General features: G+C 40.1%; 1 protein-coding gene across 1 annotated transcript in view; it reads right to left on the reverse strand.

The window, feature by feature from the left end:
• The window catches only part of MTO1 (mitochondrial tRNA translation optimization 1), a 29,354-nt gene that overhangs the window by 8,037 nt on the left and 6,169 nt on the right, over nucleotides 1-15,148 (reverse strand). Inside the window, exons 2-9 of the mRNA XM_059400151.1 lie at nucleotides 12,770-12,969; nucleotides 12,568-12,685; nucleotides 6,186-6,475; nucleotides 4,241-4,353; nucleotides 3,963-4,153; nucleotides 3,598-3,728; nucleotides 1,834-2,038; nucleotides 1,583-1,754 (exon numbers count right to left, since the gene is read on the reverse strand). Coding sequence (XP_059256134.1) covers nucleotides 1,583-1,754; nucleotides 1,834-2,038; nucleotides 3,598-3,728; nucleotides 3,963-4,153; nucleotides 4,241-4,353; nucleotides 6,186-6,475; nucleotides 12,568-12,685; nucleotides 12,770-12,969 — 1,420 coding nt within the window. The remainder of the gene's footprint in view (nucleotides 1-1,582; nucleotides 1,755-1,833; nucleotides 2,039-3,597; nucleotides 3,729-3,962; nucleotides 4,154-4,240; nucleotides 4,354-6,185; nucleotides 6,476-12,567; nucleotides 12,686-12,769; nucleotides 12,970-15,148) is intronic.

A 15,148-nucleotide genomic window follows, 5' to 3' on the forward strand; every position in this document is an offset into this window, starting at 1 on the left:
TGCAGGTTCTTAAACACTTACTGTTACTATAATTAAAAAGTGCTTAAAGTCCTCTAACAGTAGTGTCAGTGCTTTGGGAAATTCCTGTGAAAATGAAAACTTGGGAATAGAAGTCACAAATGATAAGACACCGTGATGAGATAAAGTCAAACAATAACTCATTATGCCAGGCTGGTGACTGGCATTATGCTTAGTCAAGGAGAGAGCAAGATTAGAGATAATAAAAAGCAGCATTAAAACGGGTACATCTTTAAGTCCATAAAATCTCTCACAAGGAAAACGGTGTTTGAAAAAAAAAGGAAAAATAGAAAAGAAAAATATATTGGAGACATAGCTCCAAGATTAATGCCACCATATTAGCTCCTAAGCTACAGTGTTTTTATTATTATTTTTTAAATATTTTATTTATTTATTTGACAGACAGAGATCACAAGTAGGCAGAGAAACAGGCAGAGAAAGAGGAGGAAGCAGGCTCTCCATGGAGCAGAGAGCATGATGCAGGGCTCAATCCCAGGGCCCTGGGATCATGACCAGAGCCGAAGGCAGAGGCTTTAACCCACTGAGCCACCAGGCGCCCCTACAGTGTTTTCAGATTTATGTTTTCTGGGCACCTCCCCAACCAAATTAGGTTACAGTTTTTTAAAAGGGAAGAATGAGTGGTAAAATATGCAGATTTTGAACTATATAATGTCCATAGGAATGTATCTATGAAGCAAAAGCTCTAAATTAATGTCCTTTAGATTCAGAGTCCATATAACCAGAATGATAAAAGCAAGGACAAAAAACCCCTAACATGTAGAAAGGAAATCTGCTAGTAAGTCCACAGAATTAAAAATACTCTGTTTAAAAGAGGCTTTTGTGGCTCAGTCAGTAGGGTGTCTCACTCTTCGTTTAGGCTCAGGTTATGATCTCAAGAGTCGTGAAATTGAGCCCTGAGTTGGGCTCCAAGCTCAGTGCAGAATCTGCCTGAGATTCTCTCCCCTTGCCTCTCCCCACCCTCACATGTGCGTACTCTCTCTCCTTCTAAAATAAATAAGTTAAAAAAAAAAGAGGTTTGCAATTATTCCATACTTATAAAAGAAGGCTGATTAACAGTGTTTCTTGGTTTGTACCCTCTAAATTGCAGGAAAGCCAGAAGAACTCAATGGGAGCCTCAGAAATATTATATAAAAAAAATAATTTAGAATCATATATATTTTTAATACTGAATGAAGAGATGATTTACATCTAAAGGATTTTGAAAAGAAGCCAAGAGTAAGCTAAATTCATTTAAAATGGGGAATCCAGGGCGCCTGGGTGGCTCAGTGGGTTAAGCCTCTGCCTTGGGCTCAGGTCATGATCTGGAGGTCCTGGGATTGAGCCCCGCATCAGGCTCTCTGCTCAGCGGGGAGCCTGCCTCCCTGCTCTCTGCCTGCCTCTATGCCTACTTGTGATCTTTCTCTCTCTGTCAAATAAATAAATAAATAAATCTTTAAAAAAAGGGGAGGGGGGATCAAAAAAAAAGGGAACCTGCAAGTAATATCTCTGAAACAATCTCACTTTTCTGTAAAAAGCGAAAAAAGTCTACATTAAAAGTGCATACCTGAGAGGCAGACTTTTCCCAATACTTATAGAAGCCTCTGGAATTAATTTTTTCCATTTAGAACTTGAAAACTCAATGGATTTTAGCACAGAAATGCCTTCTTCCAACGAAGTCTTCATCCTAGAAGCTCTTTCATATCGTTGTTGGGACACACAGCCAACCTCCTTATACCCTAGAAGAGGAGGGGAAAGAATATAATAAGAGGTTTTCAGGAAAAGTAAACCTGGTTGTAGGACCCAGTGAGGAGTTACCTCGGAACGTGAGCCTGCTGTCAGCATTATCAGGGCGCAGTGACAGACGGAATTCTGCGCGGCTTGTAAACATGCGGTAGGGTTCATTGGTACCCAGCGTGGTGAGGTCATCAATCAAGACCCCTATGTAGCCTTCTGTTCGGCTGATGACAAAAGGAGGCTTGCGTTTGACCCGAAGACTTGCATTGATTCCAGCTATCACACCCTACAAGAGGACTGAAATGTTTAAAAGGCCATTATGAACTGAACAAAGAGCTACCCTAGTCAGAACACTACCTGGAAAAAACAGCATCGGGTAGTAAGAAAGCAGGCACTGCCCAAAAGAGAGAATAGACAGAGAAAATGTGATATGTATTCAAAAGCAGAATACAGGTAATGTGCCACTTTAGAATGCTGTTTCACTGTTTTCAAAAATACTTAACATTCCTGATAAGCTTTAGGTGGGCTAATCTATTTTTTAAAATCCACCCATAGAACTCTTCTAGCCTTTTCCCACTTACAAGTAAAAATAACATAACTTCTCACTTAAGAGGAATATGATAATTTGCAATAAAATTATGTTGAAGGAACTAATTTTCTTTTTCAAAAAATTTCAGGGTAGCCTGGCTGGCTCAGTCAGGAGAGCATGCAACTCTTTTTTCTTTCTTTCTTTTTTTTTTTTTTAAAGATTATTTATTTATTTATTTGACAGAGAGAGAGAGATCACAAGTAGGCAGAGAGGCAGGCAGAGAGAGAGAGAGGAGGAAGCAGGCTCCCTGCTGAGCAGAGAGCCTGATGCGGGACTCAATCCCAGGACCCTGAGATCATGACCTGAGCCGAAGGTAGCGGCTTAACCCACTGAGCCACCCAGGTGCCCGAGCGTGCAACTCTTAATCTTGGGGTTATTAAGTGTGAGCCCCCACACTGGGTGTAGAGATAGCTTAAAAATATTTTCAGGGTGCCTAGGTGGCTCAGTTGATTAAGCAACTGCTTTTCCCTCAGGTCAGGATCCTGGAGTCTCAGGATCGAGGCCTGCATGGGCTCCCTGCTCACCAGGGAGTCTGATTCTCCCTCTGACCTTCCCCTTCTCATGCTCTCTCTCATTCTCACTCTCTCAAATAAATAAATAAATAAATAAATAAAATCTCTACAAAAAAATTTCAAAATAAGGATGCCTGGGAGTCTCATTTGGTTGAGCGTCTGCCTTTGGCTCAAGTTATGATACCAGAGTCCTGGGATCAAGTCCCACACCAGGCTCCTTGCTTGGCAAGGAATCTGCTTCTCCCGCTGCCTGCCTCTCACCCCTGCTTGTGTGCTCTCTCTCTCTGGCAAATAAATAAACAAAACCTTAAAAAATTTTTCAAAATACAGTAAATCTTATCAACTATGATATCAGACCTTGGAACTCATAAAAGAGAATTAAAATCACAAGTGTTTAGCAAAGCATAAGGAATATAGTCAAAGATACTGTAAGAGGGATGTAACAGCTACATTTGTGGGGAACATAGCATAATGCATAAACTTGTCAAATGATTCAGTTGTATACTTGAAACTGTGTGTCAACTACATGCAAATAAAAAAAGAAAAAAAAACATAACCCACAAGTGTTTTTTAAATTCTACTGATATAGTAGCCATCCCTGTACACCCTGAAACAGAAGTAAGTTCCATTACAATTTATGACCTGTATCTAAGATCTATATAGTTATCACAACAGAAATTAAAAGGAGGAACACCAGTTAAATAGTCCTTTTCTGTTTATAGTAACATTTGAACAACTGCTTACTTGAGCTGCAGCTTCCTCATAACCAGTAGTGCCATTTATCTGGCCAGCGAAGAAGAGCCGTTGCACCAAATGAGTCTCAAGAGAAGGAGTGATCTGACGGGGGTCTAAATAATCATACTGAACACCATAGCCTGACCAAAAAATAAATGATACAAAATAAGTAAAACTCAAGCTGGGTTTATCTCAAAGTAGAGATGCAAAGATTGTCATTAAATGTTCTTGAAAAACAGAGAATATTTTAAATGCATAGATGTTGGGCTTTGTCTTCTGAGGCTCTAGGCATCTATGAGTGTAGCGAAGACCTCCTCACTGTCTGCTAAAGCAATGCTGAGCTCATATGGAAGGGCAGCTGTGGTTCTCTTTACCTGGCTGAATCATTTTAGCTTTCTCTAAGCCTTTGATGCACGTGATCATTTTCTCTTGTAATTCAGCCGGTAGTGTCACAGATAACCCTTGGGGGTAGATGAGGTCAGAATCCATTCCTTCAGGTTCCAGCCAAATCTGATGTAGACGGTTTGGAAAACGCAAAACCTTTGATTCAATGGATGGACAGTATCTAGAGCAGGACAATGAAATTTAAAAATTTAAGGAAGCAAACAAAAGAGGGTTGACAGCGTTCCTTAAAGTAATGTTTTGTTCTTACCGGGGTCCTCTTGTAGTCTCCTTAATGTGACTATTAAGGTGAAGGTTCTCAAGGACAATCTCATCCACTCTAGGGTTGGTGTGAGTCAAGTAACATGGCAGCTGATCTTCTGGCTAAAATATAGGAACTATTTATAACAATGTTGGCTTCTTGACTATTTGCCTTTTACTCAAATAAATTACACATATGATATGCACTTACTTTTAAACCTATGCATAATGCTGGATACTACTAATTAAGTATTCTTGCCCAAAAAAACCCAAAAGATGAACCTAAACTTAAAAAAGCTTCTAGATCTACCAGTTTACAGAAAATATAGAAAATGGAATAAAATATTTAAGGCACCAGAAGGGAGAAATCTAGAATGTGGGAAATTCTAGAGAACAGATGACTCTTGTTTCTTCCACATAGAAATTTAAAAAAAAAAAAAAAAAAAAAAGGAACTGTTGTTATAAGGCATATCATCCAACTCAATGTATGGTCCTTTTTGTCCTTATTTTCTGGGTGTGATAATGGTATTGTAGCTGGTTGGTTTGTTTGTTTGATTTTTTTACAAAGTTCTCATCTGTTAAAGACCTATACCAAAGTATTTGTAAGTGAAATGATGTGATATTTGGGGCTGTAGCTTTAAAACTTCACAAGAAGTCAGGATGGCTTGGTGGCTCAGTAGGTTGAACAACTGCCTTCAGCTCAGGTCAGATCCCAGGAGCCTGGGACTGGGTTCTGCACTGCGCTCCCTACTCAGTGAGAAGCCTGCTTCTCTCTCTGCCTGCCGCTTCCCCTGCTTATGCACACTTTCTCTCTCTCTGACAAGGAAATAAAATCTTGAAAAACAAAAAACAAAAACTTCACAAGAAGAAAGTGTTAAGAAAAGATGAAACAGGAATGCCAGAAAATGTTACTTTTTGAAACTGGGTGATACTATTTTTTTCTACTTTCCATAAACTTGAAATTTTATAGTAAACAGTTTAAAAATACACACACTAAGGAAGTAGCATCACAATTTACATTTTACCAATGCAAGAATATAAAAGCAACTTGCTCATGACAGCAGACTATGTGGAGCCACTTATCAAGATAACACCCACCAGAAACTAGGACCACCAATTATTAGTCCTCTCTTCTAAACACACAATATGCCTTTCTTTTTTTTTTTTAAATAAATCCAAAGGTAAGCAAAAAAGTAGCCTGTATTCTTCAAAATTACCAGTGACATGAAAGACTAAGTAATGGTTCCAGTTCAAAGAGAAATGACAATTAAATACTATACTTTTTCCTGGATTGGAAAAAAAAAGGTTGCTAGTAAAGAACAATATTGGGACAATCAGCAAATCTGTCTATGAACTATATTTATATTAGATAACAGCATTGTATCAGTGTTTAACTCCCCAAATTTCATTACTACAATGAGGTAATGTAAGAGCATGTCTCTGTGCTTAGTTGAAATCCATACTCAAGTATGTAGAAGTAAAGGGTCATGATCTCTACAACTTATAGTCAAATGTTCTGGAAAAAGAAAAGAATAAAGATAAATGTCTATATTACATTTTTATAGATTAAATATATATGTATATCTCTATTAGAGATAAATGTGGTAAAATATTAACAGTCGGTGAACTTCACTGGTTTACAAGAGTTTGTTTTAATGATCTTGCAATGTTTATGTAGGTCTGAAACTGTTTCAAAAGTTTAAATTGACAAAATTACTGAAGTAATGAAATTTAAAAACTTACAGAAACACCCAAGTACCAAATTAGCTAATCCTTTTAAAGATCCTGTTTTTGCACCCTAAGCAACAGGAATGTAAGGTGACTTGTGAAGGAATGAAGGGAGGCAGGGAAGAAGAGAGAAGGGAGGAAAAGAGGGATGGAGGGAGAGTTAGGCTACCTTCTCCTGTGAATGCCCGCAGCCGCCTGTAAAGTCAAGTTTTCGTAAATTATCTTACCTTAATCCACACTGTCTCATTGATAAAACTGAATGGTATGGATGGATTATCTGGTGTCTGCTTGTTTAGAATGCTGAAATTAATGGACTCTTTGGCAATTCGGGGTGGAGTCCCAGTCTTCAATCTTCCCACCACAAACCCCAACTTCTCCAGAGTCTGAGCCAGCCCTATGGAAGGCTGATCTCCTAAACGCCCCGCGGGATGCGTCTCCAATCCGATTACAATCACGCCTCTCAGGAACGTGCCGGTAGTCAGAACCACACTCTCTGCATGTACTGTGCTTCCATCCGCTAAAGGATAAGAAAGAGTAAAAACTGTGACCTGTTATCATGGATCTAATTGAAATGTGCCTATTTTACATGAGAACTACAGAGAAAATGTGTCTTTGGAAACTTGAAAAAGAATTTTAAATGAGTAAGAAGGCTACATGTTATTAATACCAAGAATCCAAGACAGCTGGGAGAGAGAACATAACAACATATAAAAACTAGTTCACATCCTCCTAAAATCAAATCAGTACTGAAAAGTTAGTCTCAGTTAATTTTTAGAATTAATTTTAGACTCCTGGTTAACTATGACAGACTACCTCACATGATTTTTTTCTACCTCCTAAAACGCCAAGAAAATGAAATAAAGGGACAGAAAAAAGGTATAAACCCAAAAGGACAACTAATGGGAAAGAACTTGTCAAAAGATGAGAACTTTCAAAATATTTTCATAAGACAGAGAGCAGATGAAAGAGCAATAACTAACCCAGCAGAGGCGAGAAGGATACAACTCAAGAATCTGAAGAGAACGTACCAATGAAAATTAAATAATTTGCTCTGCAAAGCTGCAAACTGGAGAACTGAGAATGAGAACTGAGGAATGTAGGAACAAAGGAGGCTGAAAATGAGAGAAATAGTTAAATCTATATAGAAAGGTTTTGTATTCCTATCTTATAGGAAAATGTTAGGCTTATTCTTTGGGTAATGGGGAGTTACTGTTTAGTGGGTACAGAGTTTCAGTTTAGGATGATCAAGTAGTTCTGGAAATGGGTGGTACTAACAGTGGCACAACACTGTGAATGTACTTAATGGTACTGAATTGTACACTTAAAAAAACTTGTACACTTAAAAAAATTGTACACTGCAAAAATGACAAATTTTATGTTATGTACATTTTGCCACAATAAAACATTGTATTTTTGTGCCTATAAAATATAGATCAAAAAATAGCATTAAAAAGTTTTTAAAAGATTTTATTTGACTGGGAGAGAGACAGAGAGCACAAGAAGCGGGATATAAGGAGGGAGAAGCAGGCTCCCCACTGAGCAGGGAGACCCCTGCAGGCTGGAACCCAGGACCTGTGACCTGAGCCAAAGGCAGTCGATTAACCAACTGAGCCACACAGGCTCCCCCGAGTCAGATTTCTGCAGTACCCAGAACACCCCAACATCAGAGCCAAGCCTTGAATCCAAGTCTGCAGACCTCTCTAGGCCCAGGCTTCACTACCAAGATGCTCCTCCTCAAAAAAGAGTCCCGAATCGGGCTCATTGCTCAGCAGGGAACCTTCTCTCTCTGCCTACCACTCTGCCTGCTTATGCACTCTCTCTCCCTCTCTCTGACAAATAAATAAATAAGTAAAATCTCGGGGGGGAGGATGACAAAAAGTAAAATTAGAAGAAGCCCAGAAGACCAACCCAGAAAGGGATAGGAGTTACAGAAAGAAAGCATGGAGAAATAATAGAAGAAAATATACGGATCCAAGACAGATTTCCAGATTAAAAGGGAACACTTAGTATCTCACCATAATGAATGAACAAAGAGCAGACTAAGGGACACTACTTTAAAATTCCAGAGCACCAAAGACAAATTCAAGATCCCAGCTTTTAGAAAGCAAAAAACCTTTCATATACAAAAAAAATGTAAATATACATTGAGCTTTTTTTTTATTGTTGGTTTTTGTTTGTGTTTTTGTAGGCTCCACACCCAGCATGGAGCCCACTGTGGGGCTTGAACTCACAACCTTGAGATCAAGGCTGGAGCTGAGATCAAGAGTCAGACACCTAGCCAACTGAGCCACCCAGATACCCCAAGTTCTTTTTTCTTTTTAAAAGATTTTATTATTTTTTTTCTTCTAGTTCATACTGATTTAAAAAAAATTTTCAATGTAAATTTTAGTTAGTTAACATACAGGTGCAATATTAGTTTCAGAAGTAGAATTCAGTGATTCTTCACTTGCATACAATACCCAGGGCTCATTACAAGTGTCCTCTTTAATACCCATCATCCATCTAGCCCGTCCCCCACCCACCTCCCTCTATCTAACCCTCAGTCTGTACTCTATGGTTAAGAGTCTCTTGTGGTTGTTTCCTTCTCTCCTTCCCCCCACCATATACATTCATGTTTTGTTTAAAGATTTTATTTTAGGGGTGCCTGGGTGGCTCAGCGGGTTAAAGCCTCTGCCTTCGGCCCAGGTCATGATCCCAGGACCTTGGGATCGAGCCCCGCATCGGGCTCTCTATTCAGTGCAGAGCCTGCTTCTCTCTCTCTCTCTCTGCCTGCCTCTCTGTCTACTTGTGTTCTCTGTCAAATAAATAAAATAAAATCTTTAAAAAAAAAAAAGATTTTATTTTATCTTATTTATTTTAAAAAATTTTTTGTTCATAGATTTTATTTATTTATTTATTTTTTAAAAGTTTTTTTTTGTTGTTTTTTTGTTTGTTTGTTTTTAATTTGTCAGAAAGAGAGAGGGAGCGAGAGCGAGCACAGGCAGACAGAATGGCAGGCAGAGACAGAGGGAGAAGTAGGCTCCCTGCCGAGCAAGGATCCCAGGGCGCTGGGATCATGACCTGAGCTGAAGGCAGCTGCTTAACCAACTGAGCCACCCAGGCGTCCCGATTTTATTTATTTTATTTATTTATTCGACAGAGAGAGTGAAAGACCATAAGCAGAGAGAGCAGCAGAGGGTGAGGGAGAAGCAGGCTTCCCACTGAGCAGGGAACCTGATGCACGGCTCGATCCCAGGACCCCAGAATGGTGACCCAAGATGAAGGCAGACTTAAACTTAACCATCTGAGCCACCCAGGCGCCCCCCTAAAGATTTTATTTTTAAGCAATCTCTATACCCAATATAGGGCTCAAACTCAAAACCCCAAGATCAAGAACCGCATGTTCCAACTGAGCCAACCAAGTGCACCAATATGCACTGCTTTTTAATAGCAAAACTGGAAGCTAAAAGATAATGGAACAAGACTGTTAAAATTCTTAGAAAAAAAATTTTAGTTAAATTTTCAGACAAATTTAGAGTCAAGTCTAAAAGGAGACACTTTCAGATATGCTTAAACACAAAAAAACCTACCTTCCTTGCCTCCTTTTTGAGGAAACTACTAGAAGATGTGCTCCAGCAAAAGGAGGAAATAAGAAAGAAACAGACTGAAGTCTCAAGAAACATGGGATGATGTAACACAAGGTAGTAAAAGGAAGGCTCAAAATAGCATCTGTGCAGAAGGTTTAGAGAGCAATTGTCCTGAGTATAGCATGGGGTGGGGGAACTGAGAAAGTTGATGTCTCTGCGCGGGAAGTGTCAAAGAAAAAAACAGAATTGGGAGATTACTTGACCACTGACAAAATGACAGGTTTTTTTCCTAATGAAAGAGCTGAACAAGTCCATAAGTAAAATAAGCAAATAAAAAATAAAGCAGGGGCACCTGGGTGGCTCAGTGGGTTAAAGCCTCTGCCTTCAGCTCAGGTCATGATCCCGGGTCCTGGGATCAAGCCCCGCTGCATCAGGCTCTCTTCTCAGCAGGGAGCCTGCTTCTCTCTCTCTCCCTCTGCCAGCTTCTCTGTCTACTTGTGATCTCTGTCTGTCAAATAAATAAATAAATAAATAATCTTAAAAAAAAAAAAAAAAGGCAAATATTAACCCAAGGCAAAGCAAAGAAGTATATGAAAGGAAAAACATAGCACACTATGTGGATCTGCAGCGAACAAGATTTTTTTAAAAGATTTATTTATTTATTTGACAGAGAGAGACACAGCGAAAGAGGGAACACAAGCAGGGGCAGAGGGAGAGAAAGCAGCAAGCTCCCCAACGAGCAGGGAGCCTGAAGCCCGGCTCCATCCCAGGACCCTGGGATCGTGACCCGAGCTGAGGGCAAATGCTTAATGACTGAGTCACCTGGGTGCCCCATACAGTGAAGAATATTTAATCACAATATATAACAATATAATTATAACAATATAAATACTATCAGTCAAAATTTATAGCATAAATACATTAGAAAAGAGAGAAGGAAAGTAAGGGATTAAAGAGAGCTACTATAAAAAATTAATAGATTGGGTCGCCTGGGTGGCTCAGGTTAAAGCCTCTGCCTTCAGGTCAGGTCATGATCTCAGAGTCCTGGGATCGAGCCCCACATCAGGCTCTCTGCTCTGCAGGGAACCTGCTTCCTCCTCTTTCTGCCTGCCTCTCTGCCTACTTGTGATCTCTGTCTGTCAAATGAATAAATAAAAAAAAAAATTAATAGATAATGTCTAATACTGATAATTTAGGCAGTACAAGTATAAGCACACTATTTAGAAGTATGTAAGTACATATCAGAAGTGAAACTGAAGTGGTTAAGTCTGTAAAGTGAGATAACAGAGATAACTGTTTTTCATAATAACTTCTATTTGACTTTTGTAAAAATTATGTGCTTGTATTATTTTGATTAAAACATTAATTCATGGGGCACTTGGGTGGCTCAATTGGTTAAGTGTCTGTATCTTGATTCTGGCTCAGGTCATGATCCCAGGGTTGTGAGATCAAGTCCCACATCAGGCTCTGCACCGGGCATGGAGCCAGTTTAAGATTCTTTCTCTATATCTCCCTGTCCCCCTCCCCCTCCATAAAAAAGTTCATCCATAACTCCTTTAAATAAAAAAACATATACAACATTGTATAAAATATTGCATAATAAAATATAATATATATAAATTTAAAAAACTTAAAGTCAGGACCAGAAAAAGTAAAAATTACAAAAGAAGGACCAGGAGGAAAAGCACATTTTTTTAAAAAAAGATTTTATTTATTTGATAGAGACACAGTGAGAGAGGGAACACAAGCAGGGGTAGTGGGAGAGGGAGACGCAGGCCTCCCCATGAGCAGGGAGCCTGATGTGGGGCTCGACCCCAGGACCCTGGGACCATGACCTGAGCCGAAGGCAGACGCTTAATGACTGAGCCACCCAGGCGCCCTGGAAATGCACATCTTAGTACTATACTAAGATGTAGGTTATAAAGCAGGCTATAGAGCACTACACTAAGATGGTATAAATGAGCCCCGATTTTGACTGAGCTTCATGAATATCAAGATGAAAGGAGGATAATAATTTTTAGACATGAGCAGACATTTGTGCAAAGAAGACATCCAGATGGCCAACAGACACACGAAAAAGTGTTCAACATCACTCAGCATCATGGAAATACAAATCAAAACCACAGTGAGTTACCACACTGTACCAGTCAGAATGGCTAAAATTAACCAGTCAGGAAATGACAGATGCTGGCGAGGATGCGGAGAAAGGGGAACCCTCCTCCACGGTTGGTGGGAATGCACGCTGGTGCAGCCACTCCGGAAAACAGTACGGAAGGTCCTCAAAAAGTTGAAAATAGAGCCACCCTATGACCCAATAATCGCACTACTGGGTATTCACCCTAAAGATACAAATGTAGTGCTCCGAAGGGGCACATGCACCCCAGCGTTTATAGCAGCAATGTCCACAATAGCCTAACCCTGGAAAGAGCTTAGATGTCCATCAGAGAAATGGATAAAGAAGATGTGATGTATATATATACACAATGGAATATTAGGCAGCCATCAAAAAAAAAAAAGAAATCTTACCATCTGCAACAATATGGATGGAATTAGGGGGTATTATGCTAAGTGAAATAAGTCAATCAGAGAAAGATGATTATTATATGATCTCGCTGATACGTAGAATTTGAGAAATAAGACAGAGGATCATGGGGGAAGAGAGAAAAAAATGAAACAAGATGAAACCAGAGAGGGAGACAAACCACAAGAGACTCTCAATCTCAGGAAACAAACTGAGGGTTGCTGGAGGAGAGGAGGGTGGGAGGGTCGGGGTGGTGGAGTGATGGACACCGGGGAGGGTATGTGCTATGGTGAGTGCTGTGAATTGCGTAAGACTGATGCATCACAGGCGTGTACCCCTGAAACAAATAATACGTTATATGTTAACAAAAAAAAGAAAATAATTTTTTATGCAGTCTTCCTTTTCCATGAGGAAAAACATAACAATTTCCTAGAATAAGCAAAACATTTCCACGTTCTGCTCTCAAATTAATTTTTCACACAGAGTCTGATAGTGTTATTATCATCTATAACCCGCACATACCTAAAACCACACCACTGACACGGCATTTCCCAGTGTGCTCAGGCTCTGGTTCTGTAAGAATAAGGTCTTCTACAGCTCCCTCCTGAACAGTAAGCAGTGGTGTATTTAGGATTTCTTTCTGTCAAAAGAGAACACAGATTGAAACCTAACAGTTAAATAATCACTATAGTCTTCCCTTTTTTCTTTCCTGTCCCATCCTTACCTGCATGTTCTGCTTATAGAGTTTCCTATCAATTTGAGCTCTCAGACCCCAAACAGCTGGTCCCTTACGCCGGTTTAATACTTTGTAATGTACACCAGATTGGTCACAGATTCGAGAACACAGGCCATCCAAGGCATCAACTTCCCTCATTAAATGCCCCTTGCCAATGCCACCAAAGGAAGGATTACAGGACATCTGACCTAAAGAGACCAGACATAAAAGAGAACAGACATAAAATAAATATATGAGCATCCTGCACGTAGTGAGTATTTATATTTTATTTTTAATTTTTATTTATTTATTTATTTTTAAAAGATTTTATTTATTTATTTGACAGAGAGAGATAACAAGTAGGCAGAGAGGCAGGCAGAGAGAGAGAGGAGGAAGCAGGCTCCCTGCTGAGCAGAGAGCCCGATGTGGGACTCGATCCCAGGACCCTGGGATCATGACCTGAGCTGAAGGCAGCGGCTTAACCCACTGAGCCACCCAGGCGCCCTATATTTTATTTTTTTAAAAAGATTTTTTTTTAAAATTTGACAGGCAGAGAGAGAGAGGAGGAAGCAGGCTCCCCGCTGAGCAGAGATCCTGATGCTGGGCTTGATCCCAGGACCCTGGGATCATGACCTGAGCTGAAGGCAGAGGCTTTAACCCACTGAGCCACCCAGGTGCCCCTTAAAAAAGACTTAAAAAAATTTATTTGTCAGAGAGAGAGCACAAGCAGGGGGAGCTTCAGGCAGAGGGAGAAACAGACTCCCCGCTGAGCAGCCCCCGCCCCCCCGCCCCAGGCCCTGATGCGGAACTTGATCCCAGGACCCTGGATCACGACCCGAACTGAAGGTGGGTCTGACTGAGCCACCCAGGGATCCCCGTAGTGAGTGTTTAAAAGGGAAATGTCTGTACAAGTGATCAGAATCATCTCATACAATACAAAATTAGAAAATCCCAATGGGATGCAAGAGTCATTCAGGGCATCTTGGAAGATAAACCACTGACTGTAGTTTCTTTTGAATCTTTTCCTTGACACACATTTTCACTGGTTTATTAGGTTGCCTTTTCCTTTAAAATGTGGCTTTGAAATCTTTACTTCATGAAACCTTCCCCAAATCAAGCATAAGTTCCCTGGCACTGATTCACTGTTACAATCAATTATGTCTTCCATAAATGCCATCTGCTGTTTCCTTTCTGCTTATTTTGTAAAAATAATTAAATTATAAGCTTCCTGAAAGTAGAAACCATATTTTGTACCTTCTTCTTAAATTCCCCTAGTCTTTTTTTTTTTTTCTTGAAGGTTTTATTTATTTATTTGAAAGAGAGATCACAAGGAGGCAGAGAGGCAGGCAGAGAGAGAGGAGGAAGCAGGCTCCCTGCTGAGCAGAGAGCCCAATGTGGGGCTCCATCCCAGGACCCTGGGATCATGACCTGAGCCCAAGGCAGAGGCTTAACCCACTGAGCCACCCAGGCGCCCCAAATTCCCCTAGTCTTATTTGAAGGTCTAACTCATATGGTTACCTCAAAGGTTTTTATGGGCGGTGGAAGGATAGGAAAGGGATATGTCCACTATAGTCATCATCAAACCCTCTGCAAGTTTTTACAGTCTCCATAAGGAGGCTGAATCATGCTGTGATTAGGAGCAAGTGAAAGGGATCTGGCTCAGTTCTTAGATCTACCACTTACAAGGTCTGTCATTTTGGCAAGTTATTTAATTTTCTCTACCTCACTTCCCCTACTATAAAAACAGGAATGATAACTGCAGCAGCTTATTTCCCCTCTTCCTTTGATACAGAATGACAATTTTATTTAGGTAAAAACTCCCCAGTAAGGTTTATGTTCAGGGAGTGTTATCTAAGCTCAGTAGGAATAAATCTTCATTGATCTAAGTAATCATGATAATCCTGTTTCCACTTGCTACTCTCTGGATGAGGGATGGGAAATGAGTCATGAGGGGTGACCTTTAGGGGAGAGGGTCTGTAGTAATGAATTGTTTTTCCTCTTTAAAGAGATACAAGGAAGAAAAAAAAAAACACCCTTCTTAGGCTGAAAGTTGTCATGTCTGGATGTGACACCTGGAACTATTATAGCCATTTTCTAATCACGAGGATAGCTAGCATAAATGGCACAATGGAGATATGGAAGGAATGAATTCTTGGACATTGTGAATTGCTGAATTAACCAACCTTAAAAGTAATCTACTTCCAAGTTTCTTTTTTTTAAAAAAATATTTTATTTATTTATATGACAGAGCTCACAAGTAGGCAGAGAGGCAGGCAGACAGAGAGAGGAGGAAGCAGGCTCCCTGCTGAGCAGAGAGCCTGATGTGGAGCTCGAACCCAGGACCCTGGGATCATGACCTGAGCCGAAGGCAGAGGCTTTAACCTACTC

This window comes from Mustela nigripes, chromosome 5, assembly GCF_022355385.1.
Source record: "Mustela nigripes isolate SB6536 chromosome 5, MUSNIG.SB6536, whole genome shotgun sequence".
Taxonomy (NCBI): Eukaryota; Metazoa; Chordata; class Mammalia; order Carnivora; family Mustelidae; genus Mustela; species Mustela nigripes.